The sequence below is a fragment of the Podarcis vaucheri genome (assembly GCF_965113315.1).
Source record: "Podarcis vaucheri genome assembly, chromosome: 18".
In the NCBI taxonomy this organism is placed as follows: Eukaryota; Metazoa; Chordata; class Lepidosauria; order Squamata; family Lacertidae; genus Podarcis; species Podarcis vaucheri.
In genome coordinates this window covers 11,156,982-11,183,149 of record NC_138756.1, presented here as the reverse complement: position 1 = coordinate 11,183,149, position 26,168 = coordinate 11,156,982, and the positions used below count along the sequence as shown (strand labels likewise).

Here is a 26,168-nt window from a genome sequence, read left to right as displayed (position 1 = left end):
TCTTCTCTCTTTTTTCTCTTGCCTTTTTCCATCCCTCCCTTCGCACATTTTCCCTCTCTTGCTTCTACCGTAAACCATCTTGTGTGTTCTTTTCTCTTTCTCTCCAATTTCTCTTGTCACCCTTCCCGTTCACCTTCCTTTCTTCTCTTCCTTCTCTTGGTTTTCTTTGCCTCTAAATTATTTTTCTTCTTTTGCCCTTCCTTTCTTTTCTCTCTCTTCCTACCCTTGTTTTTATCCGTTCTTTCTTCCCTTCTTTCTTTCCTTTTTCCTCTTCGTACCCTTTCCTTTCTTCACTTCTGTCTTCTTTCCTATGCTTATCCTTCTTTATCTCCTCTTCCAACTGTTTGTCTTTCCTTCTCTCGGTCTTCTTTTCAATTCTTTCTCTTTCTTGTCCTTTCTGCCTACTTTTTGTTCTCTTCTAACCTTTTCTCCTGTTGTCCCGTCACCTTCTTTTTCTCAAACTTCATTTCTACCTTTGTTCTTTTCTTTGTCTTCTTCTTACCCATTCTTTCTACCATTGTCCCTTTTTACCCTTCTTTCTTTCATTCTTTCTCTCCACCTTCCTTTCTCTTCTTCTGAATTTTTCTTCCCTTCTTTCCATCTGATTTTCTATCCTTCTTATATTTTCCTTCCTTCTTTCTATCTCCTTTCTATTCCTTCCTTTCCTTCTTATATTTATTTTCCTTCCTTCCTTCTTTCTGCTTTTCTATTCCTTTCCTTTCTTCTTATATTTTCCTTCCTTCTTTCCTTCCTTCCTTCCTTCTGCTTTTCTATTCCTTTCCTTCCTTCTTACTGCTTTTCTATTCCTTTCTTTCCTTCTTTTTTTTCTTCCTTTCCTTCTTATATTTATTTTCCTTCCTTCCTTCCTTCTGCTTTTCTATTCCTTTCCTTCCTTCTTATATTTTCCTTCCTTCTTTCCTTCCTTCTTTCTATCTGCTTTTCTATTCCTTCCTTTCCTTCTTAAATTTTCTTCCCACCTTCTCTTCTCCGATTACCTTTCCTCTTCCTTCTCTCTATCTGCCTTACTTTTCTCTCCCTCCTTGTCCTTATCCTTTCTGCATTTTCTTCTGCACTGACCTCCCCCCCCTTGTCATCTCTACCTTCTTCCCTTCCCTTCCCCCCTCTTCCTTTCTCTTACCCTTCCTTTTAACCTCCTCTTCCTTTACTTCCCTCCTTGACATTTCTTTATCTCCCAACTTTGCCTTTTGTCATCCTTAGTCCATGGTGGCAAAGGTGTTAGGTTTACTCTTAGTGAAGAAATATATCCTGAGAAGGGTACGTCTCGAACTCTCCTCCCAACACCTCCTCTCCTTCCTGGATTGCACCCATCCTGGACCCCCTCCACTCACCCACCCCTTTCCTCGCCACCCTGACCCGGGCTAGCAAAAAACCCCAAACTTTCACCCTCTGCAGACCCGACAGGGAAAGGGACATGCAAGCCGAAAATTGCTCCCCATTTTCCTCTCTGCCTCGCTTTTGACTAGCTCTGCTCAGGGGGGTTCCTCCATCCCCTCTCCACAACGTTATGCACTGAACGCATCAGAATGAGACCCTGCACTCCTTGCACAAGCAAGCACTCAGGCGGAGGAAACCGGGCAGGGGAAAAGGGGCAGCTTTTGGGTTTTGCACCATCCTCCCGTGCTTGCCTTTTGGAAATGACCTGTTTGTTTCCAGCTTCGGTTCCTGGATCGAGAGACCGAGTCTCCGCATGCGACTCTGGAGTTGGCACGATGCCCGTGCGAGTGGGCGATTGTGCGTGCGTGTGCGTGCATTGCCCCAGCCTTCCCAAACCTTCCTTCTGCATGAAATGGGCAATGGCTGAAGATCTAGGACTATCTGCCAGGCAAGGGCAGAGAAAGGTTTTTCAGCTGGATCGCTGCATTCCCTCCTAGGCTGTGCACTTTCCCTCGTACGACGGTTGCCGCCTGTCCTCTATTCCCCGGACATGTCCTCTTTTCCAGCATTAAATTTTCTGCTCAGGCTGATTTTTAAAACTTGGCAAAGCATCTGTTCACAGTTGGATTCCTCAAGGCCGACTTACTGTATTTTTCGCTCTATAAGACGCACCAGACCTAGTTTTTGGAGGAGGAAAACAAGGGGGGAAATTATTCTGAATCTCAGAAGCCAGAACAGCAAGAGGGATCGCTACGCGGCGAAAGCAGCGATCCCTCTCGCTGTTCTGGCTTCTGGGATAGCTGCGCAGCCTGCATTCGCTCCATAAGACACACACACATTTCCCCTTACTTTTTAGGAGGGAAAAAGTGAGTCTTATGGAGCCAAAAATACGTTAGTTACAAATATGTACGTGTGGCTCTACTCCATATGGGGGAATAATCCCAGTGCTTCTGCCAACTGGGAGATAGCAGAGCAGTCCTAGCTAAAAACTGGTCAAACCAAAGAATGAAGACAGGGGAAAAGAGAGAGGTTGCTGCGTGACTTGTCCTTTCGTTACCTGGACAGGTGAGGTCACGCCCACCTTCTATCACATGCAAAAGGAAGGATGCTCCAGCCAGGAGGAACAGGAAGTTTTTGACTGGCTGGACCAAACACTCCCTCGCATGTCTTAAGGGGAACTTACCAGGAACGCACAATTCAATCAGACTGAATTGTCTAAAAGCGAGAGGCTCACACGAGCCTGCAACCAGCTCTCTGCTGTGTGTATAAAAAGGGGAATGTAACTCTGCTAAGTAAAGGAACTTGCTGGGGCAAGTTAGGGAGGATATTAATAAACTACAGTGGTGCCTCGCAAGACGAAATTAATTCGTTCCGCAAGTTTTTTCTTCTTGCGAGTTTTTCGTCTTGCGAAGCACGGTTTCCCATAGGAATGCATTGAAAATCAATCAATGCGTTCCTATGGAGACCGTCCGGGGACAGAGGGGAAGCGCCCCTCTGTCCCCTCTTTTGAAGCAAGGGGTGGAGAGGAGAAGATCGCTTTCCCCCGTTGCCACCCCTTGGTTCAAAAGGGGTCCGGGGAGAGAGGGGAAGGCGACGCGCCTTCCCCTCTGTCCCCGGAGATTGCGGGGCTGGCAACGGGGAGAAGCGATCTTCTCCCCGCCGCCCCTTGCTTCAAAAGAGGTCCGGGGACAGCGGGGAAGACGCGCTGCGCTTCCCCGCTATCCCCGGAGCTTGCGGGGCAAGCTTCGTTTTGCGAAGCAAGCCCATAGGGAAATGCGTCTTGCGAAGCGGCTAAGAAAACGAAAAACTCCTTCGTCTAGCGAGTTTTTCGTCTTCCGAGGCGTTCGTCTTGCGGGGCACCACTGTATATATCCTCTCCTGCCGCCCTGGACATTCCCATTTGGCTCAGGGCCCCCGTAATTCTGAGATCTGCAGCCGTGGCCTCCTTCCCCCCCCCCCATCCTCAAGACCTGAGCCACTGAATGTGGGTGGGTTGCGGACGCAATTTTGGTTCCCAAACTCTTCTTTTTCTCTCCCCATTTGCTCGGCCACCTTTCCCTGGTTGCCATCTGTCAAATAGCTGCCTCTCTTTCCTCCTCCTCACCCATTCCTTTTCCTTCTCTGCCTTTGCTGCATGAATACGTTCCTCAGCGGAGGAAGCCTGTTTGAATGATGGACTGGTTTTTAATCCTGCTTCTTGGACCATGAAAGGGCACAGGGGATTTTGGGTATTGTTACCGAACTGGGAACTGGGAAGGAATGATTTTCACCTTGTTGTTTGGCTGAGGTCACCAAAGCTTGCTATCTGTCTATTCTGACGACTCTGTTATTCTGGTTATCGGTCACTAACAGGGTTTAGATATACTGCAAAGCATTTAAGTGGCTCGCATCAAAATTATAAGATGGACGCATCAATAACCAGGGTCTGTCTATATCTGCGGCTGAAATCAAAATTGTTCAACACCCCATTGTTGCCAAGAATTTGCAGACTTTCAGCTGTTTGCAAATCAAAGTTGCGTTTTCAGCTGAAATTGGGGGAACCAAATATCATTTGGGAGATTATATATGACAAAATGAAAAGGATGTTTAAAATAAAGTTTGTAAAAAAAACCAAAAACCCCAGAAGATTTTCTTTTGGGAATTATAGGGACAGAACTACCTAAACTATATAGAAATTTGTTCATGTATGCTACTACAGCGGCAAGAATGTTACTTGCCCCAAAATGGAAAGAAGCAGGAGACCCAGCAAATGAAGAAGAGATACAAAAACTTATGGAATATGCAGAAATGGCGAAGCATACCGGGAGAATTAAAAAATCAAGAGAGAGACCAAATCAAGATAACAAACTTTTTATAAAAGAATGGAGATGGTTTATTGAATATTTACAGATAAATTGTAAACAGATAAAAACATTGGCAGGATTATTTTAATAACCTGCAGTTTCATAAGAGTATGTATTTAAAGATGAATAACTGACCAAAGTAGGTGAATTTGAATATGCAGAAGATATTAAACAGATAACAGTTACAGTAAACCATTTCTAAACTACAATCAATAAAACAATGGGAAGCCACAGCACGTAAAATAATGCAATACAAATTGAGAAGCAGGGACTAGAGGAAAGCGGATGGAAGGAGCCTTGCCTGATGAAATCTCTCCCCTCACAGTTCTTCCAGGGAAAGATTTCTCCAAAAAAAAATATGATAAGATAGGAAGGACCTCTCAAAAGTGGGGAGCCCTTGAAGCAAGCGTCAGTCCTCAGTCCACCAACAAGTTTTTTGGGGGGGTTTCTTGGAGAGGGGAGGAGCGGGAGAAATCACTAGACAGGGAATGGGCTGAAAGTTTGTGCACTAATTTCCCGTTCTGCATCTCCATGCTTCCCTCCCTCTGCCGGGCAGGATCCGGAGTGGACGACCCCGTAGGAGAGGTCTCCATTCACGTGGAATTGATCACCCACCCTGGGACCGGGGAGCATAAGGTCACCGTAAAAGGTGAGCCGGAACTGGCGGTCGTAGACTTGGCTCATCTAGTCTGTGTTAGAATTCCTGCTCTGCGATTGCAGTCATGGGATTGTTGTCTATCGCATGACGGTGTGTGTTTTGACTCCACATGTAGCCTTATTAGACTTTGCCGATTGGTGGGCACTGTTTTGCTCCCGGACAGGAGGAAGGAAGTCAAATGACACCGAGGGTTGGTTCAGAGAAAGAGTTTTTTATTTCTGCTCTCCGGAACAGCAGAAAGGCAGCTGCGTGGTCAGTCCACAGCAAGTCCAAAGAAACGAGAAATTTCGTGCAGTATATATATCCTCCAGGTACCCTCTCCCCCCTTCCCCAGGAATCCAGCCATGTCAGCTTATACATGCAGGTTGACATCACAGATGTTCCTGCTTCGGCACTCTTAACCATAAAAGGGTATTCCTTCCTGTACTTCTGACCATAAAAGGGTATTCCTGTTCCTACTCTTATCTTGGAGCAAGAGGTCACCATCTCCAAGAACACCCTCTGGCACTGTTCTCAGACTAGGTCTGTGCGCCTTTGTGGTCAGGATATAAGATAAGGCACAGACGTGTCTTCCCTGTTCTACTGGTACAGTCAAGGTCATCCTTGCCGTCACAAACTGATAAAGGAGAGGGCTCTGAGCACTTGTTTATACAGCTGGGTTTTTGGCTCAAGAGCTCAAGTTAAACAGCTAACAGGGCCAGTGGTCAGAGGTGATGGGAATTGTAGTCCCAAAACAGCTGGAGGGTGGAGTTTGGCCACCACTGACTTACATCCTAGGAGCCTACACAACACAAAACACTATATATAGAAAGGAGCAAACCAGGGATATTTTAGGGAGCAGGCAGGGCCCATGATTTACATCCTAGGAGCCTACACAACACAAAACACTGTTGCTGGATGTAGGTTTTATTTTATTTGTTTTTCATCTTATATTTTGGAAATGTACATCCAGGTTTTTTTCCTTTAATTTTTTTTGGGGGGCCCGAAGAGAGCGGGGCCCTAAGCTAGAGCTTGTTGAGCTTATACTTAAATCCGGCACTGCGCCTTTCTCTCGCCCAGTGGTAGCCGCCAATGACCTGAAGTGGCAAACGTCGGGGATCTTCCGCCCCTTTATTGAGGTCAACATCATCGGGCCCCACCTCAGCGACAAGAAGAGGAAATTCGCCACCAAGTCGAAGAACAACAGCTGGTCTCCGAAATACAACGAAAGCATCCAGTTGTAAGTGATCGTCCTTTCTCCCCCTTCCTTCATCTCAGGAGCAACTCAAGAAAGGCAATTATTGCAAACCTCGGTCCTGCCTCCTCTCCAGGCCAGCCGTCTCGATTTGCAATGCACCTCCGCCAGAAAAGCGAGATGAGCTTTACCAGAGTCGTCCGCGACTGGACCTTATGGTCAGGGGTCCCTTTACCTTTACATTTAAGAACCATTTCATAGGGACGCGGGTGGCGCTGTGGGTTAAACCACTGAGCCCTAGGGCTTGCCGATCAGAAGGTCGGCTGTTCGAATCCCCGCGGTGGGGTGAGCTCCCGTTGCTCTGTCCCTGCTCCTGCCCACCTAGCAGTTCGAAAGCACGTCAAAGTGCAAGTAGATAAATAGGTACCGCTCTGGCGGGAAGGTAAACGGCGTTTCCGTGCACTGCTCTGGTTCGCCAGAAGCGGCTTAGTCCTGCTGGCCACATGACCCGGAAGCTGTACGCCGGCTCCCTCAGCCAATAAAGCGAGATGAGCGTTGCAACCCCAGAGTCGTCCGCGACTGGACCTAATGGTCAGGGGTCCCTTTACCTTTTTAGCTGAATCCACCTTTTCCCTCCCGCAGCGCCCTGGGCACCGAGACGGGCCCCGAATGCTACGAGCTGCAGGTCTGCGTGAAGGACTACTGCTTTGCCCGCGAGGACCGGACAGTGGGCATCGCCATCTTGCAGCTGAAGGACCTCTTGCAGAGGGGCAGCTGCGCCTGCTGGCTGCCCCTCGGCCGCCGCATCCACATGGACGACACGGGGCTGACGGTGCTGCGCATCCTCTCGCAGCGCAACAACGACGAGGTGGCGAAGGAGTTCGTGAAGCTGAAGTCGGATACGCGCTCGGCCGAGGAGGGCAGCGCCAGCTAAGCCCCACTGTGCCCTGCCCTCTCCCTGCCCTCCCAGTCCTGTGGTCCGTCCGCCCCATGGCCTCCTAGCATCACCTCCCGACCCTCGTTTATGCAGCCATGTCGAAGCCATAAGAGATCCCCGCCTTCCCCTTCCTCCCTGAACTTGGGAGCCTCGCTCCCGCTGCCAAGGATCAAACACCCTCCGAACACACACACACATTGCCAAATCCGTTCAGTATTAGCCGCTATGGGGCAGAGGGAAAAGAGGGTAGCCTCCCCCCCAAGTCAGGACCCTTTGCCCCTCCAGTCCAGCATCGGAGAAAGGGGCGTTCTCTGCCCTACCTGAAGATGTTGAATCTCCTGCAGGGAAACAGGGCTCTGGCACTGAGACGCTACATTTCTGGAAACGGGGGCCAAAGATCCTGCTGCATGTTTCCCAAGACAGACCCGCCTCCTTTGCACTCATGGCATAGCTGTCAACCGTCCCTTATTTGGCGGGACAGTCCCTTATCCCAGCGCAGTGTCCCGCTGCTGTCCCTTATTGATGATGTCCCTTAAATTTCCCGGGTTTCAAAGGAAGCAGCTCCTCTCCCTCCCTCCCTGCCGGCCAGGGAGGAGGGAGGCTCCAACTGTGTTGCTTGGCTGCCTTGCTCACCCAATAAGGAGTCTAAGAACGACTGGGGGGGGTGGCGCTTGCATGCCTCGTGCCGATCAAATCGGCCGCGTTGCCTGGGGACTCGCCTTTGCTCAGCGCTTCCCAGCGGAGAGGTGACGGTGGTTTTCCTTGCTGCATCCCCTTTGCCGGGTTGCTGCGCTGTGGGAACCACCGCTTGAGGCTTCGTTTGGCTGCTGGTTGACGAAAATCCCTTATTTTGGCTGCTGATCCCTTATTTTTGAGGCCGCTGGTCCCTTATTTTCAAATCTGTAAGTTGACAGCTATGACTCATGACCACCTCTGTCCTGATCACAGCTCTTTCCCCAAGGAGCCGTTCTTGCACCGTTTGTCCACCGGGCTCCAGGCTGCCAGCTCTGACCAGAAGCCGCCCTCTGGGATTCCAACGACATCTGGGATTCCAACGACAGACTGGAGAAACATTGGAGGGGATGGAATAGGACATCCCTATTTTCACAGGAGAAACGTTGGAGGGGATGGAATAGGACGTCCCTATTTTCAGGGGAGAAACGTTGGAGGGGATGGAATAGGACGTCCCTATTTTCACAGGAGAAACGTTGGAGGGGATGGAATAGGACGTCCCTATTTTCAGGGGAGAAACGCTGGAGGGGATGGAATAGGACGTCCCTATTTTCAGGGGAGAAACGTTGGAGGGGATGGAATAGGACATCCCTATTTTCACAGGAGAAACGTTGGAGGGGACGGAATAGGACGTCCCTGTTTTCAGGGGAGAAACGTTGGAGGGGACGGAATAGGACGTCCCTATTTTCAGGGGAGAAACGTTGGAGGGGATGGAATAGGACGTCCCTATTTTCACAGGAGAAACGTTGGAGGGGATGGAATAGGACGTCCCTGTTTTCAGGGGAGAAACGTTGGAGGGGATGGAATAGGACATCCCTCATTTCACAGTAGAAATGTTGGAGGGCCCCTTTCCAAGCACTGCAGCAGCCTGATTCTGAGCTCGGAGCCGGCCCTCCCAAGCAAGGCAGCCTGGGCTTACCTGCTTCCAGCTAGCATCCTCACTGCACCCATTTCAGAGAACGGACCTGTCTAACTGAGGTCCATTCATTGCAGTGGGTCAGCCACCACGGTTATGTCCTCTGCCATTAGCACTGAAGCTGAGACTCATCTTCTGGCCCAGAGTTGTGGGGTGGGAAACAGGTGCCCTCTTGTCCTTTGTCCCCCCCCCCCCCCCCGCTGCAGGCGGCAAAATGTCGTGGGCCGGCCACATCCAAAACCCTCTCCTTCTCCCCCAGGACCCGTTAGGAGAGAACATCGTCCCAAAGCGGTTTCATTCCAGCTCCCCTGCTTTTCCCAAGATACCATTTTGCCAGGGACCAAAGTGTCGGAATTTGAGTTGAATGTTTACACACACAAAACACCCCGAGTCGTATACCTGCGCAGGTGTGCATTCCGCCGAACTTTTTTTAAAATAGTAATTTAAATAAAGAGAAGACATCGACGGGGACATCTAAGCGGTTTAGATTACGGATTCCTCCCCACGGACCTCATCCGTGTTTCTTTCCCCCCAACCTGTCCCCCCTTTCCGAACCGAACCGATTCCCTTCTCAGTAATTTCTGTCCGGCATGTACTTGAAACTAAACTAAACAAACAGATGGTTTAATAATAATAAAAAGGACGGGGGAAAGGGGTGAAATAAATAAATACCAATCCCGGATGCTCGGAATCGAGTTAATAATTATCCTGTTGTGGACCACATGCACACGTCTTGAAATATGTCATTATCTGTTCTGTTCCTACTTACCTGAAGTGGATTGAGTTGAAACAAAACAAAAACAAAAACCAACAATGCATGATAGTGAGATGTTTTGCACTATTTTGAACTTTTGGGGCTCTATACAAATATTTTATTAACTGACATTAAAAAGAAAAGAAAAACGAACTCTTCTTTTCCTGCTCGTGTTTCTAACCTGTCCTCTCCGCGTCCGAGGAGTGTCTAGCAAGTGTGATTTTTCTTTCCAAAGGCGCTCAAGTTGTGGGGGTTATAAGAAGAATAAAAAACTGCTCCCTTTCCTTTATGGGGTACCCAAGAACCCCTATAGAGTCCTTAAGTGGGTTCCCTATTGGTAGGAGAAAATAATAGAGGCCCACCAGAGAATATTGAGATGCAAAGTAGCTAGTAAGCCTGATCTTTATTAAACTGTTGCATAAGTTCACCCCACGCAGGAGGGAGGAGGAACCCAGAAAAATGGTGCAAAAGCCCTTATATAGACTTTTGAAATTGCCCACCCTGTAGCCCAAGACCACCCCCAAAAACATCGCAGAAACATCCTGCCTGCCAGGATACCTGATAATGGTCACTGATTGCTTTACCTGGGCAGCCTGGCTGTTCTTTGGTGATGGTGAATACTTTAGTTTCCCCGAGACCCAGGTCACATGCCCTGGAGAACAAAACAGCCAATATCATAGAACCAAAGTGTTATAAGAAAAAAACTGCTCCTTTTCCCTTATGGGATACCCAAGAGCCCATATAGAGTCCTTACATGGGTTCCCTATCGGTAGGAGAAAATAACAGAGGCCAAGCAGAGAATATTGAGAAGCAAAGCAGCTAGTAAGCTTGATCTTTATTAATCTGTTGCAACAGGGTCCCCTGCTCACTCCACGCAGGGAGGGAGGAGAGGAACCCCAAATATTGGTGTGCAAGCTCTTATATAGACATTTGGTGTATGCATAGATATATATATATATAGAGAGAGAGAGAGAGAGAGAGAGTTTTTGTTGAGTTGTTTAGTCGTCGTGACCCCCTGGACCAGAGCACGCCAGGCCCTCCTGTCCTCCACTGCCTCCCGCAGTTTGGTCAAACTCATGCTGGCAGCTTCGAGAACACTGTCCCACCATCTCGTCCTCTGTCGTCCCCTTCTCCTTGCGCCCTCCATCTTTCCCAACATCAGGGTCTTTTCCAGGGAGTCTTCTCTTCTCATGAGGTGGCCAAAGTATTGGAGCCTCAGCTTCAGGATCTGTCCTTCCAGTGAGCCCTCAGGGCTGATTTCCTTCAGAATGGAGAGGTCTGATCTTCTTGCAGTCCATGGGACTCTCAAGAGTCTCCTCCAGCACCAGAATTCAAAAGCATCCATTCTTTGGCGATCAGCCTTCTTGATGGTCCAGCTCTCACTTCCATACATCACTATTGGGAAAACCATGGCTTTAACTATACGGACCTTTGTTGGCAAGGTGATGTCTCTACTTTTTAAGATGCTGTCTAGGTTTTTCATCGCTTTTCTCCCAAGAAGCAGGCGTCTTTTAATTTCATGACTGCTGTCACCATCTGCAGTGATCATGGAGCCCAAGAAAGTAAAATCTCTCACTGCCTCCATTTCTTCCCCTTCTATTTGCCAGGAGGTGATGGGACCAGTGGCCATGATCTTCGTTTTTTTGATGTTGAGCTTCAGACCATATTTTGCGCTCTCCTTTTTCACCCATATATATATATATGGGTATATATATATATTTCTTTTCTCATAACAAATATCCAGTAACATTGCTAAACATACACTTTCCAATTTCCCCCCTTCTCTGTTGACTTCCCTCAACTACCATTTCTGGTTTGTTACATCAGATGATACATTCTGCTGTTTGTATACTATTACATGTTATCACATTGTTATTAAATAGACATTTGAAATTGCCCACAAGACCACCCCAAAATTAATATAATGTGCAAATGTGGAGAGGCATAAGAAATTAAAGAAGCAAGCAAGCAGAGAGAGAGAGAGAGAACAAGAGAAAGAAAGAAAATCTTTCAAAATCCACCATTGCAACAGCGACTGATGCAATGTTCCAAACTGAACCCGGAAACTCAGAGCCGCACGCGAGTCTATTATTCATAAGTCTATCGCCCCGCCCCGCCTTACGGAATGAAGGCGGAGCAACGCTGGCGTCTCCCTACCAACGCGCATGCGCCGGAGGCCGCCATTTCCTCTCGCGGCCTTCGCCCGTTCGGACTCACCCATTTGAAGCGGAGGTGGGGGGAGAGAAAGGAAAAAAGGACCATTTGAGGCAGCCTCTGGCGAAAAAACTTTGTCGCTTCGCCCCTCTGAATTGAAGAAGAAGGAAAAGAAGAGAAATACGGAGAAAAAGGACCGCCTCCGCCATTATTCCCCCCCCACACAAGCTTCTCGTTGTACTTGGTTCCGCCCGCCGCCTCATAGCCGAGCGGGCGTTCCGTCCCGCCAGTGCGCAGGCGCAGTGGTTTACCTGTCCCCGCGCAGGCGCAGAAGGCTGCCTTGGAACGCGTGCGACTTAGGTGAGTGGGATAGACATCAAAGCGGGTGGGGAGCCGCCTGCATCCCTGTTGCCATGGAGACGGGATGGGAGGGGGCAGGGGAGCTACCCAGGGTTGGGGGGACAAGGGGGGGAAATTATGGGGTGGATTTGGGGCTGGTGGGTTGGGCCAGAGCTGGTAATTTTATTTTGGCTGCTGCTGATTTGCATGTATTTGCATACATTTGCATATTCTGTCTGAGCTGCCGGCGACGTTCGTGGACCCCCTTGCTGATTTGCATAGCTTTACATGCGTTTGTTAATTTGCATAGGTTTATTTTGGTGCCTGCTAATGATTTTTTATAATAATAATAATAATAATAATAATAATACCATTTATTTGTTGGTTTCATGAAATTTGTACATCGCTCGATTGCAAAAAAGTTACCGCTCTAAAGGGTTGACCAAAGAAAGACAGATAAAGCGATGTGTGAACTGTGTCCAGTTCTGGGCACCCCAGTTCAAGAAGGACACTGACAAACTGGAACGTGTCCAGAGGAGGGCAACCAAAATGGTCCAAGGCCTGGAAACGATGCCTTATGAGGAAGGGCTAAGGGAGCTGGGCATGTTTAGCCTGGAGAAGAGGAGGTTAAGGGGTGATATGATAGCCATGTTCAAATATAGAAAAGGATGTCACATAGAGGAGGGAGAAAGGTTGTTTTCTGCTGCTCCAGAGAAGCGGACACGGAGCAATGGAGCCAAACTACAAGAAAGAAGATTCCACCTAAACATGAGGAAGAACTTCCTGACAGTAAGAGCTGTTCGACAGTGGAATTTGCTGCCAAGGAGTGTGGTGGAGTCTCCTGCTTTGGAGGTCTTTAAGCAGAGGCTTGACAACCATATGTCAGGAGTGCTCTGATGGTGTTTCCTGCTTGGCAGGGGGTTGGACTCAATGGCCCTGGTGGTCTCTTCCAACTCTAGGATTCTATGATTCTATGAAATTATCCATCAGGAAAATCAACAGCAATAATTAAAAACTTTCAAAAAGTTAAAACAGCTACAGGCTGAGATCCCATTAAATCTTGGCCGTCAGCTTTTTAAACATCCCTGGAGGCTTGTTGAAAGAAGAATGTTTTTAAGCAGGTGCTGAAAAATTGCCTGCCAATGATTTGCGTAGATTTGTGCGTTCTCTGGCATTGATTTGCATAGGTTTGCTCGTTAACAGCCTTGGCGACTTCTGATTTGCACCTGTTTATTAAGCTTCCCAATTTTTTAACGAATTGAGGCCAAATTGCATCACATTTAACAGTTTTTCAAGAAAAAAAGTTTATTTCCAACTATTTGTGTCCCAGTTTCCCCCTGTTATTGCTTGATGCTACAGTAATAGCGTCATATACAGTTTATTTCTGGCATAGAGAGTTGTTCTGAGCGTGCATTTTCTATATTCTATTTTCTATTTCTCACTGGGCAAGAGCAAAAAGCTGCTTGTTTGAAGGCGAATTACATCTTTCTCCCCACTTCTTTGGTCTTTAAAGGATAAACCCAGACCTCTGACCCACAAAATGTCCGAATCACAACAGATTTTGTTTTTTGGTTTTTTTAAATAAATTTTTATTGGAAATTTTATTTACAGCATAACACAAACCCCCCAACCCAGAAATCCACCCCATCACACACAAACATAACAAACAACAAGCATAATATACAACAATACAACCAAATAAAAGACTTCCTTTATCCTGTTTCTGGCATCCTTATTTACTTCTTATAAGCTGTTTCCTTTATGAATAATTATTAAGATTTTTCTAATTATAACTTAAATATCCATAAAGTCTCCTGCAGACATTAATCGAAACAAGTCCAGGTATGAATTTTAGGGCACTGTTTTGTGAAGTATTCTCTGCATTTCCCCCATGCTTTTTGAAATTCTTGCCTAGTATGATCTCTAATTGCCTCTGTTAATCTAGCCAGTTCAATATACTCTAACAGTTTGTCTTGTCATTCCATTTTTGTTGGCACAATTTCTTTTTTCCAGTTTTTAGCAATTAGGATCCTTGCCGCTCCTGTGGCATAGAGGAATATTTTCTGATCTTCTCTTGCTATACCTGTGTCCGTTATCCCTAGTAGAAAAGCTTCTGTATTTTTTATAAAGTTATACTTAAACATTTTTTTAAGCTCGTCATATACTATGTTCCTGAAGCTTTTGAGAATCACAACAGATTTTGGATGAGTTGGACTGTGCTGCACCTTACCGGTACAGTAATTTAATTTATTTTTTCATCAGTATATACCTGGGAGTGTTTTCGCCAAAATGCTTTGGCCAGGTGTCGATCTGCGTGCTTGAGCAATAACATAAAAAATTTCCCATTTATGGGCGTCTTCCAAGACTTAAAAGCCAAACCATCTCCTGAGTCAACAATTATGTGTGTATCATAGAGATGCCTGCAGGTGACTGTGAAATGGAATTTTACCAGCGACTCGGCTTGGCTTCCCCAGAAAAATTTGGATCTGGAACTTTTTCCCCCTCTGCAACGGGACAGATCCAATCGTTTTGTTTACCCCACAGAAGCCAAACAAGCAAAAATTAAACCAATTGATGTTAATTTGACACCTTCCAAAAATATATGGCCCAAAGGAGTTGGACGTTTGCTTGAATTCAATGCAAATTCAAGGTGGATAAAAATAAAAGATTAAAAAAATAATCAGATTTTTAAGATTTAAATTGGATTTTTTAAATAAAATCCTTCTGGAGGAAAAATCTTTCTAAAGATTTTCTATTTAAGTTACATTATAGTCCGAAGGTTATTCATCAGGAAATAAGGATTTGTTTTAAGTTTTTCTGCGTGCTTAAACTCAGTCTAAGTTGTTGTTTTTTTTCAAAATTGTTTAGCCGCATCAGTTAACAAACATGGATACATATGCTATAATGTTATTGTTTGAGTTAAATAAATTGTTTAAATTGTTACTAAGGAAATGATTAGTTTTCTCCTTCCAATAAAGAACAGCAGAAAAGTTGTCCAAATATAAACAACTTATTAAACCTCACCATAATTTCATAATTACCTGTCTGTGTATTTCTAATAGTAGAACCAAATTGGTAATTTTTGATATAACTGTAAAAACTACTCTGAAAATTTATCAATCCAAATGAAACCTTCATCTGGTTTGTAAATATTACGATGATACCAGCAAGAATGAGTTTTTCTGTAAAAAAAGGAAGAAGATTTAAATCAAGTCTTACTGACTAGTGATTTAAATCGTGATTTAATAGCGATTCGATTTAAATCAAATCTACCCTGATTGCAATTTACTTCTGAGTAGACATTGCTTGGTTCCTGTTGTCTCCAACCCATCTTTCCAAAACTTTGCAAAGTTTGGGCTTCGCTAAAAAGTTTGAACTCGCTAAAATGACTGAATTAATAAGAAACCACTCAGGCGACGAGGTTGAAAAAAGAATGGGATTGGTTTAATAACTATCTAATAAAATACGGTTCCAACAACATCACTCGGCTATGCCCTAGACTAACTTCACAGATATAAGGGAACGTTGTTTTTCAATTATGGAATACAGATAAGTTGAATGTAAAAGAAATTTGGAAACCCCAAAGAGATCGAGGAAAGTCAAATAATATAGAAGGGACTCAAACCACTTTAGGAGAATAATCAGAACGTAACGAAAAGGAAAAGTGAATATGAAGGTAATGTCGTTCTAGGAATTTTGGGTATAAAACATTCAAATGATGGTTTGTAATCCTTATATAATTTTGTGTTTTTGATAATTTTTGTCCCCCCCAAAAAAAATGTTGTTTAATTTTTACTTTTTTCATATTTCGTTCATGTATAGCTTTATTTTCTGTTTATGTGAATGCAACGATCAATTTTATTTTCTTGCCGTGTAAATTTTAAAACGAAATGAAGTCTTTTTAAAAGGGGGGGGGAGTTTGGACTTCTCCGAAACACGGACTTTCACAAAAAACAAAAACCCCTCCTTTTCTCTTCCTTTAGGTATTTCTTGAAGTAGCTCCTGCCCGGGCAACCATGGTGACTGAGAAGGAAATTGAACAGATCGGCCGGACGCTGGTGGACGCCGGCCAGCCCCTAAAAGCCCGTTTCCGGGCGCTATTCACCCTCCGAAACCTAGGGGGGGCTGCAGCCATTGAGTGGATCAGCCGAGGTTTTCGGGACGACTCTGCGCTCCTCAAACACGAACTGGCTTACTGCTTAGGGCAGATGCAGGACGAGAGAGCCATTCCAGTCCTCATTGAGGTTCTCCGAGATGCTAGCCAGGAGCCCATGGTCCGCCACGAAGCTGGTAAGAGGGGCTGTGTTGACAGATTGCAGGGGGGCTGGTTTGGGGAACGCTTTTAACGTCTGGAGAATTATTACGGGACGCGGGTGGCGCTGTGGTCTAAATCACAGAGCCTCTTGGGCTTGCCGATCGGAAGGTCGGCGGTTTGAATCCCCGCAATGACAGGGTGAGCTCCCGTTGCTCGGTCCCTGCTCCTGCCAACCTAGCAGTTCAAAAGCACGTCAAAGTGCAGGTCGATAAATAGGTACCACTCCGGCGGGAAGGTAAATGGCGTTTCCGTGCGCTGCTCTGGTTCGCCAGAAGCGGCTTAGTCCTGCTGGCCACATGACCCAGAAGCTGTACGCCGGCTCCCTCAGCCAATAAAGCGAGATGAGCGCCGCAACCCCAGAGTCGGCCAGGACTGGACCTAATGGTCAGGGGTCCCTTTACCTTTACCTTTACAATTTAAGAAGGATGTTGACAAGCTCCTGCCAACCTAGCAGTTCGAAAGCACGTCAAAGTGCAAGTACAGTGGTACCTCGGGTTAAGTACTTAATTCGTTCCAGAGGTCCGTACTTGACCTGAAACTGTTCTTAACCTGAAACACCACTTTAGCTAATGGGGCCTCCTGCTGCCGCCGCGCTGCAAGAGCCCGATTTCTGTTCTTATCCTGAAGCAAAGTTCTTAAGCTGAAGCACTATTTCTGGCTTAGTGGAGTGTGTAACCTGAAGCGTATGTAACCCGAGGTACCACTGTAGATAAATAAGTACCCCTCCGGCGGGAAGGTAAACGGCGTTTCCGTGCGCTGCTCTGGTTCGCCAGAAGCGGCTTAGTCCTGCTGGCCACATGACCCGGAAGCTGTACGCCGACTCCCTTGGCCAGTAAAGCGAGATGAGCGCCGCAACCCCAGAGTCGGCCATAACTGGACCTAATGGTCAGGGGTCCCTTTCCCTTTACCTTTAGGTCTAAACCACAGAGCCTAGGACTTGCCAATCAGAAGGTCAGCGGTTTGAATCCCCGCAATGACGGGGTGAGCTCCTGTTGCTCGGTCCCTGCTCCTGCCCACCTAGCTGTGCGTCTCCGTGGGGTCTACAGTGGGAGAGAGGGATATAAACAAAATTAATCACACACACACACACACACCGCTTCCACCTTCGTATCTCATTCTCTCCCTGCTTTTGACAGGCGAGGCACTCGGTGCCATTGGGAACCCCAAAGTTCTAGACGTCCTCAAGCAATACTCCGAAGACCCTGTCGTCGAGGTAAATCCAGGGGCTCCTTTGCAACTCTTCCCCGAACCTGACCCGATCCAAAAAGTTAACACCCCTCCCTCCTTTATATATATATATATATATATATATAAATTTATTAGTTTTTTTAACATACCATTTTCAACAGTAATTAAACATACTTGTACACCTTATTCAATTTTTTGACTTCCATCAGTCCTGTCTGAAAATTTTCCAATCTAATATGTCTTACTTTCCCTATTACATTTAAAACTCATAACCAGTATCTCTATCTACTTTATAAACACTTCGTATATTTCTCCTTACAAAACTCTTGTAGTCCCACTAGCGTAATTTGTTGGTTACAATTGCTCTTCAAATAATTCATATGCTTCTTCCAACCTTCTGTAAATTTCTGGTCCCGCAGGTTTCGAATCCTTTCTGTCGTTTTGTCCAATTCTGCATAGTCCATTAATTTCGTCTGCCGTTCTTCTTTCGTCAGAATTTCCTCTCGCTTCCATTTCTGCGCTAACAATACTCTTGCCGCTGCTGTTACGTATAAAAACAGTTTAACATCTTGCCTATCAATATCCTGGCCTATAATACCAAGTAAAAATGCTTCTGTTTTTTTTAAGAATATATTTAATGTTTTTCACGAAATATACGTTCTTGGAAAACACCCCTCCATCCTTTTCAGGTGGCAGAGACGTGTCAGTTGGCTTTGAAGAGACTGGAATGGCTTCAGGAACACCCGGCAGAAGCGTCCTCCAGTCCCTACTCCTCCGTAGACCCGGCGCCTCCATCCGAGGAGGCGGACGTGGAAAGGTTGCGGCAGGCTTTGCTGGACGATTCGCGGCCGCTGTTCGAGCGATACCGGGCCATGTTTGCCCTGCGCAATGTTGGCGGGGAATTGGCCGTCCTGGCCTTGGCGGACGGTGAGTCTCCTCGCTTCTCTTGGGCCAGAGATTTTGCCTGGTCAGCGGCTCTGGCCGGAATTTGGACCCGCTCACCTGCTTGCCTAGGACCCTCGTACCTAGGGGACCGCCTCTCCCGGTATGCCCCATGGAGAGCCGCAAGGTCCATAAATAGCAACACCCTAGTGGTCCCGGGTCCTAAGGAAGTCAGATTAGCCTCAACCAGAGCCAGGGCCTTTTCAGCACTGGCCCCGGCCTGGTGGAACGCTCTGCCTCATGAGACCAGGGCCCTGCGGGATCTGATTTCTTTCCGCAAGGCCTGTAAGACAGAGTTGTTCCGCCTGGCCTTTGGCTTGGGTCATTTTGGACTCACAGCTGTCCATGGAGGCGTAGGTTAATTCTGTGTCCAGGGCAGCTCCATCTGGAATGCAGGATGAGACCCTCCCTGCCTGCAGACTGTCTGGCCAGAGTGGCGCATGCTCTGGTTATCTCCCGCTTCGACTACTGCCATGCGCTCTCCGTGGGGCTACCTTTGAAGGTGACCCAGAAACTGCAATTGATCCAGAATGCGGCAGCTGGACTGGGGACTGGGAGTGGAGACCACATAACACCGGTCCTGAGAGATCTGCATTGGCTCCCAGTACGTTTCCGAGCACAATTCAAAGTGTTGGTGCTGACCTTGAAAGCCCTAAACGGCCTCGGTCCAGTATACTTCGAGTCCCTCGAATGTCTCCACCCCCATCGTTCTGCCCAGACACTGAGGTCCAGCTCCGAGGGCCTTCTGGCGGTTCCCTCATTGCGAGAAGTGAGGTTACAGGGAACCAGACAGAGGGCCTTCTCGGTGGTGGCGCCCGCCCTGTGGAACGCCCTCCCGTCAGATGTCAAGGAAACAAGCAGCTATCTTCTCTTTAAAAGACATCTGAAGGGAAGTTTTTGCTATTTAGTGCTGTATTGTTTTTAACACTTGATTGGAAGCCGCCCAGAGTGGCTGGGTAAACTCAGCCAGGTGGGCGGGGTATAAATAATAAATTATTATTATTGGGAACACTACAAGCTCTGGCTCTTAAAAATAACGCAAGGCGCTAGTCCTCAAGTCCCTTTCCTGAACTGCAATTCTCCTCTCCCCTCCACCCTCAAGGCCTCCGCTGCGGCAGCGCCCTCTTCCGCCACGAGGTCGCCTACGTCCTCGGACAAATGCAACACGAGGCGAGCGTCCCGCAGCTGACGGCCTCGCTGGAGGATGGCGCTGAGAGCCCCATGGTGCGCCACGAATGCGCTGAGGCCCTGGGCTCCATCGCCCGGGCCTCTTGCCTCTCCGCCTTGCAAGCCCACACCCAGGACAAGGAGAGGGTCGTACGGGAGAGCTGCGAAGTGGCGCTGGACATCTACGACTACGAGAACGGCGGTGATTTCCAGTACCCCGACGGACTGAGCAAGCTGAAGGCATCGGACTGAAAAGGGCGCAGGAAGCTGGCTGCGCTGCGGCCGCCGCGATCTCATCCCGGTTTGGATCCCCGCAGCGCCGGACGTCTCGCCTCCGTTTCTAATTTGCGGCCTGTTTCTCTGCTTGGTGGTTGGTGGGTAGCGGGTACCTACATCTCGATAGCGGGTTCTGTTCCGGATCTGGTGACTTTTCTGTTTCCCCCTTCTCATTTTTTCCAAATATATGTTCACGCGTATTTATTTCGCTTTGAAAACCGACTGCCGGGTCTTCCTTGTGGTAGCGTCAAATGAATGAATGAATCTTTATTTGCGTCAGCCATCGGCCGTAGCAATACAGTGGTATCTCGGGCTACATACGCTTCAGGTTACAGACTCTGCTAACCCAGAAATAGTGCTTCAGGTTAAGAACTTTGCTTCAGGATGAGAACAGAAATCGTGCTCCGGCGGCAAGGCAGCAGCGGGAGGCCCCATTAACTAAAGTGGTGCTTCAGGTTAAGAACAGTTTCAGGTTAAGAACGGACCTCCGGAACAAATTAAGTACTTAACCCGAGGTACCACTGTAAAACAACACTACGACATACGAAGAATAGAAATAAAAAGTCAATTATATACAATACATTTTAGGGTTTTGAATCAATAGTGGACTTTATTCCGATTGCCCCAGTGAAAAACCTTGCCACCTTTGCCGTCACCTGCTCATCTGGATCTGCCAAGAGAAAAGACACTGGGGCAGTGGCTGGGCGACCCGGAATGGATGATAAAAGAGGGGTGATAATCTCATTCCTCAAGTCTTTATCAAGAGGGCAAGCCAGAAGGGCGTGCGCCACCAATTCGGGACTGCCGTCTCCACAGGGACATTTTCCAGGTGGGATCTGTTGGAATCGTCCCTAAAGTCCAGCCGAGGGCAAGACATTCAATCTTGCGAGAGTAAAAACGCGCTTATTTTACAATTGCTTGGTTATGCAGAGAGGGTGCCGGAGAGTCGAAAGGGGAAGGTGGAAAATAGCCACACCATGGGCAAAATTTCCTTACTGTGGGCAAGTTGTTCTGACGCTCGATATCATTTAGTTAAAAGTAAAAGGACCCCTGACCGTTAGGTCCAGTCGTGGACGACTCTGGGGTTGCGGCGCTCATCTCGCTTTACTGGCCGAGGGAGCCGGTGTACAGCTTCCGGGTCATGTGGCCAGCAGGACTGAGCCGCTTCTGGCGAACCAGAGCAGCACACGGAAACACCGTTTACCTTCCCGCTGGAGCAGTACCTATTGATCTACTTGCACTTTGAGGTGCTTTCGAACTGCTAGGTTGGCAGGAGCAGGGACTGAGCAATGGGAGCTCACCCCGTCATTGCCGGGATTCGAAGCGCCGACCTTCTGATCGGCAAGTCCTAGGCTCTGTGGTTTAACCCACAGCGCCACCCACATCCCATATATATATATATATATATATATATATATATATCAGTCCAAAACCAAAGAGTAGGGGGACACCCAAGACCCCCCACACACACACCAACAGATGCCAAGCTGGAAAGAGGATTATGAATCGGTTTCGTACACACAAAGTAATAAGAGGATTGTGGAAGGCTGAATCGGAAAGGGATTTCGGGGGAAAGGGAATATTGCAGGCTTGCTTCTGCGCGAAAGCAACCTCCTTTAGCCAAAAACCATCACGGATTAGGTTTACCGGGGCTTAAACGTTTAAAAGCAGATCAGGCTTGGCAGAACCCATTTCAATGTCAAGGCTTTCCCGGAGCCGCTCCCCAGAGGCCGATTCCAAAGCGTGGTGTAAAACAGTCTTCCTGAATTCTGGCCATTTGACCCCATTCCCCCAAAAAACCCCATTCATGGATCACTGCCTTGTCATGGTGAAGGGGCTTGAATAACTCAGAGAAGCTATGAGCTATGCCAGGGGTAGGCAACTTAAGGCCCGGGGGCAGGATCCGGCCCAATCACCTTCTCAATCCGGCCCACGGACGGTCCGGGAATCAGCGTGTTTTTACATGAGTAGAATGTGTCCCTTTATTTCAAAGGCATCTCTGGGTTATTTGTGGGGCATTCGTTCATTCCCCCCCCCCTTCAAAATATAGTCTGGCCCCCCACAAGGTCTGAGGGACAGTGGACCGGCCCCCTGCTGAAAAAGTTCCCTTGTTAGACCAGCCTTTTACTCCAAAACAATGAGGACTGCAATCTTGTTTGCCGTGTTTATTTCATTCATCCCCTGTGGTCTGAGCAAGAAGGCGAATCCTTTGCTTCTAGGTAAAGGTAAAGGGACCCCTGACCATTAGGTCCAGTCGTGACCGACTCCGGGGTTGTGGTGCTCATCTCGCTTTACTGGCCGAGGGAGCCGGCGTACAGCTTCCGGGTCATGTGGCCAGCAGGACGAAGACGCTTCTGGCGAACCAGAACAGCGCACGGAAACGCCATTTACCTTCCCGCCGGAGGGGTACTTATTTATCTACTTGCACTTTGACGTGCTTTCAAACTGCTAGGTTGGCAGGAGCAGGGACCGAGCAACGGGAGCTCACCCCGTTGCAGGGATTCGAACCACCGACCTTCTGATCGGCAAGCCCTAGGCTCTGTGGTTTAACCCACAGCGCCACCCGTGTCCCTTCTGTGTACTGCAACGCAAATTAACAGGCAACCGAGACTCAAAATAGTGGATTCTCTGCCTGCCTGCCTGCCTTCATCCCAACCCTCCCCTCTCAAAATCCCCAGCTACGATCTGCTTAGCTGATTTTAAGAGATCAGCTCATGGAGAGGGGAAGGAGCCCAGAATAGTGGATTTGTCTTCTGCAGATTTTTTTTTTTTTGGGGGGGGAGAGGAAAGGGGGGAGATGTCTGGAAGAGGGGAGGCTTTGAGCAAGGATATCTGTATTTAAAATAAAATTTAAAAAGCTGGGTGGGTGGTTGCGCGGAGTCTTTGCTCTCCAGCTGTTGGCAAACAGCATCTTTCACCCCTAAAAAGTCGACAGATCAGCAGGAACGCTTTGCGGACTCTTTCGAGTCGTGCCAATCGATGATTTTGCCTCGCACGCCAGCTGTTCCCTGTCGCACAGGTAAGTCACTTCCTGCAAATCCCAGAAAACAAAAGCTAGGTTTAGAAATTTAGCCTTAGCCGCAAACTGAGGTAGCTTGATTTGCAGCCTGCCCAAAAAGGACATTGAGTTTGGTGCAACGGGTGGCACCGGCGTTGTACACTTACTGTATTTTTTGCTCTTTAAGACTCACTTTTCCCCTCCTCAAAAGTAAGGGGAAATGTGTGTGCGTCTTACGGAGCGAATGCAGGCTGCGCAGCTATCCCAGAAGCCAGAACAGCAAGAGGGATCGCTGCTTTCACTGCACAGCGATCCCTCTTGCTGTTCTGGCTTCTGAGATTCAGAATGTTTTGTTTCTTGTTTTCCTCCTCCAAAAACTAGGTGCGTCTCGTGGTCGGGTGCGTCTTATAGAGCGAAAAATACGGTGAGTGTACAACGCCGGTGCCACCCGTTTCACCAAACTCAATGTCCTTTTTGGGCAGGTTATTGTCTTGCCCCTGTCTATTTTTTCCCCAGAATAGCCATCAAGCGAAACCTAAGTGACGATCGCTGATTGGGGAAGGAAGGAGAACGAGGCGCCGGGGACCCGGGTGCGAATCCTTGCTTGATGCAGTCCGGAGAGGAGGAAGAGGAGGGGGGTGACCTCTTCAGAGATTACAAACCCCCCTCGCTGGATTCAATCCGCCTGCCCCGCTACGCCTTGTATCTTCTGATGGCTGTCATCATCGTCGTCGTGGTCGCTTACGCAATTGTGGGTCACCTCATCAACGACCTCGCACATGACTTTGCGGGTGAGTGGCAGACCTCCTAAAAGCTCCCCCTTTCCCCCCCCCCCAAGTTGCCGGTCCTCAGGACCAGTTTGAGTTTGAGTGCCGTATTTTCCGCTCCATAAGAGGCACTTTTTTCCTCCTAAAAAGGAAGGGGAAATGTCTGTCCGTCTTAATAATGATAAATAGCAGAATGCAGGCACCCTATATATAGAAAGGATCAAACCAGGGATATTTTAGGGAGCAGGCTAGCAGCTGGGGCCCATGACTTACATCCTAGAAGCCTAAAAAGATAAAGGGACCCCTGACCATTAGGTCCAGTCGTGGACGACTCTGGGGTTGCGGCGCTCATCTCGCTTTACTGGCCGAAGGAGCCGGCGTACAGCTTCCGGGTCATGTGGCCAGCAGGACTAAGCCGCTTCTGGCGAACCAGAGCAGGCATGGAAACGCCGTTTACCTTCCCGCCGGAGCTGTACCTATTTATCTACTTGCACTTTGGTGTGCTTTCAAACTGCTAGGTTGGCAGGAGCAGGGACCGAGCAACGGGAGCTCACCCCGTCATTGCGGGGATTTGAACCGCCGACCTTCTGATTGGCAAGTTCTAGGCTCTGTGGTTTAACCCACAGCGCCACCCGCGTCCCATTCCTAGGAGCCTACACAACACAAAACACTGTTGCTGTATGTAAGTTTTATTTGATTTGTGGTTTTTTATCTTGTATTTTGGAAATATACATCCAGGTTGTTTTTTCCTTTAAATTTTTGGGGGCCCCAAGAGAGTGGGGCGCTAAGCTAGAGCTTGCTTTGCTTGTCTGTAAATCCTAGCGTGGTCTGGTCCATGGGGTCACGAAGAGTCGGACACAACAAACGACTAAACAACAACCACAAAATCCGGCACTGCGACATACCCAGCTTTCTTCTGTCCACGCCTGCTGGTTCTAATTTTCTCTTTTTCCCCCCATTGTTAGATTGGGCCTTTGGCCCCAAACTGGAAGAGAGGAAGAGGCTGGAAGAGGCATCGGACGGGTGTGAGATTGCAGCCTTTCCCGACCATCGCCTTGCTTGGCAAAAGGGTGCCCCTTTCCCAGGGCTGGAGTGTGCGGCGGGCCGTATCCTGCACCCCCTACCTGGGATGGAGACGGGCTGTGCATCGCCTCCAGCAACTGGCTGAGTCGTGCTTGGATCAGCTGGAGAGATGATTCCCCCCAGACATACTGGATATATATATGAATATATATATCACCCCTGGATATGAATGTCCAGACTCCCTGTGACGCCTATTTCTTTCCTTTCCTTTCCCCCCCCCCCCCCGTTTTGTGCCTGATTTTATCACGAAGAAACTGCCGCCTCCAGCGACCTTCGTACCCAGGAAAGCTAACCCAGGATACATGCAGACCCCCTCGAAAAATCTCACTGCTCAGAGATGGAGGTGTTTGTAACATTAAAAACGGGCATGGCATACGAGTCCTGCCAGTCGTCTCCGTTGCTTCTTTGCTCTGGCTCAGTAAACACACAAGACGTAACCAGCTGTGCTCTTAGATAAATAAGGCATACTATTCATGTATCATGGGGCGTGGGTGGCACTGTGGGTTAAACCACAGAGCCTAGGACTTGCTGATCAGAAGGTTGGTGGTTCGAATCCCCGCGATGACGGGGTGAGTTCCCGTTCTTCGGTCCCTGCTCCTGCCCACCTAGCAGTTCGAAAGCACGTCAAAGTGCAAGTAGATAAATAGGTACCACTCCGGCGGGAAGGTAAACAGCGTTTCCGTGCGCTGCTCTAGTTCGCCAGAAGCGGCTTAGTCCTGCTGGCCACATGACCCGGAAGCTGGATGCCGGCTCCCTCGGCCAATAAAGTGAGATGAGCGCCGCAACCCCAGAGTCGGCCACTAATGGTCAGGGGTGCCTTTACCTTTTTATTTTCATAGGAGAAACATTGGAGGGGATGGAATAGGACGTCCCTATTTTCAGGGGAGAAACGTTGGAGGGGATGGAATAGGACGTCCCTATTTTCAGGGGAGAAACGTTGGAGGGGATGGAATAGGACGTCCCTATTTTCACAAGAGAAATGTTGGAGGGGATGGAATAGGACGTCCCTATTTTCAGGGGAGAAACGTTGGAGGGGATGGAATAGGACGTCCCTATTTTCACAGGAGAAACGTTGGAGGGGATGGAATAGGACGTCCCTATTTTCACAAGAGAAATGTTGGAGGGGATGGAATAGGACGTCCCTATTTTCAGGGGAGAAACGCTGGAGGGGATGGAATAGGACGTCCCTATTTTCACAGGAGAAATGTTGGAGGGGATGGAATAGGACGTCCCTATTTTCACAAGAGAAATGTTGGAGGGGATGGAATAGGACGTCCCTATTTTCACAGGAGAAACGTTGGAGGGGATGGAATAGGACGTCCCTATTTTCACAAGAGAAATGTTGGAGGGGATGGAATAGGACGTCCCTATTTCCAGGGGAGAAACGTTGGAGGGGATGGAATAGGACGTCCCTATTTTCACAGGAGAAATGTTGGAGGGGATGGAATAGGACGTCCCTATTTTCACAAGAGAAATGTTGGAGGGGATGGAATAGGACGTCCCTATTTTCACAAGAGTAAAGAGAGATGA

The 26,168-nt window shown here is 48.1% G+C and overlaps 4 protein-coding genes across 5 annotated transcripts in view; all 4 read left to right on the top strand.

The window, feature by feature from the left end:
* Nucleotides 1-8,028, top strand: part of LOC309522745 (protein unc-13 homolog A) — a 106,091-nt gene extending 98,063 nt beyond the window's left edge. For both annotated transcript variants that reach the window (XM_082206269.1, XM_082206268.1), the window contains 3 exons: nucleotides 4,795-4,887; nucleotides 5,956-6,115; nucleotides 6,713-8,028. In XM_082206269.1, coding sequence (XP_082062395.1) covers nucleotides 4,795-4,887; nucleotides 5,956-6,115; nucleotides 6,713-7,004 — 545 coding nt within the window. In that variant the 3' untranslated portion in view covers nucleotides 7,005-8,028. The remainder of the gene's footprint in view (nucleotides 1-4,794; nucleotides 4,888-5,955; nucleotides 6,116-6,712) is intronic.
* LOC309523141 (uncharacterized protein) lies at nucleotides 7,233-26,168 on the top strand (the record flags this gene model as incomplete). The annotated part of the gene is made up of 3 exons (XM_082206902.1): nucleotides 7,233-7,269; nucleotides 8,023-8,566; nucleotides 25,478-26,168. The coding sequence occupies 3 exons, from the start codon at nucleotides 7,233-7,235 to the stop codon at nucleotides 26,166-26,168; spliced, it is 1,272 nt and encodes a 423-aa protein (XP_082063028.1).
* DOHH (deoxyhypusine hydroxylase) lies at nucleotides 11,589-20,008 on the top strand. Its single transcript, XM_082206956.1, has 5 exons — nucleotides 11,589-11,923; nucleotides 15,886-16,192; nucleotides 17,354-17,430; nucleotides 18,095-18,332; nucleotides 19,450-20,008. Exons 2-5 carry the CDS (start codon nucleotides 15,919-15,921, stop codon nucleotides 19,764-19,766), a joined length of 906 nt encoding a protein of 301 aa, XP_082063082.1. The 5' UTR covers nucleotides 11,589-11,923; nucleotides 15,886-15,918; the 3' UTR covers nucleotides 19,767-20,008.
* Nucleotides 23,298-24,723, top strand: SMIM44 (small integral membrane protein 44; the record flags this gene model as incomplete). Its single annotated transcript, XM_082206903.1, has 2 exons — nucleotides 23,298-23,579; nucleotides 24,521-24,723. Exons 1-2 carry the CDS (start codon nucleotides 23,396-23,398, stop codon nucleotides 24,721-24,723), a joined length of 387 nt encoding a protein of 128 aa, XP_082063029.1. The 5' UTR covers nucleotides 23,298-23,395.

What these genes read in the sequence shown, in the direction of transcription:
- DOHH (XM_082206956.1), top strand. Translation starts at nt 15,919, where the DNA reads ATGGTGACTGAGAAGGAAATTGAACAGATCGGCCGGACGCTGGTGGAC. An exon ending in CCGAAGACCCTGTCGTCGAG is followed by an intron (nt 17,431 to 18,094) that starts GTAAATCCAGGG and finishes CATCCTTTTCAG; the next exon opens with GTGGCAGAGACGTGTCAGTT. An exon ending in CGTCCTGGCCTTGGCGGACG is followed by an intron (nt 18,333 to 19,449) that starts GTGAGTCTCCTC and finishes TCCACCCTCAAG; the next exon opens with GCCTCCGCTGCGGCAGCGCC.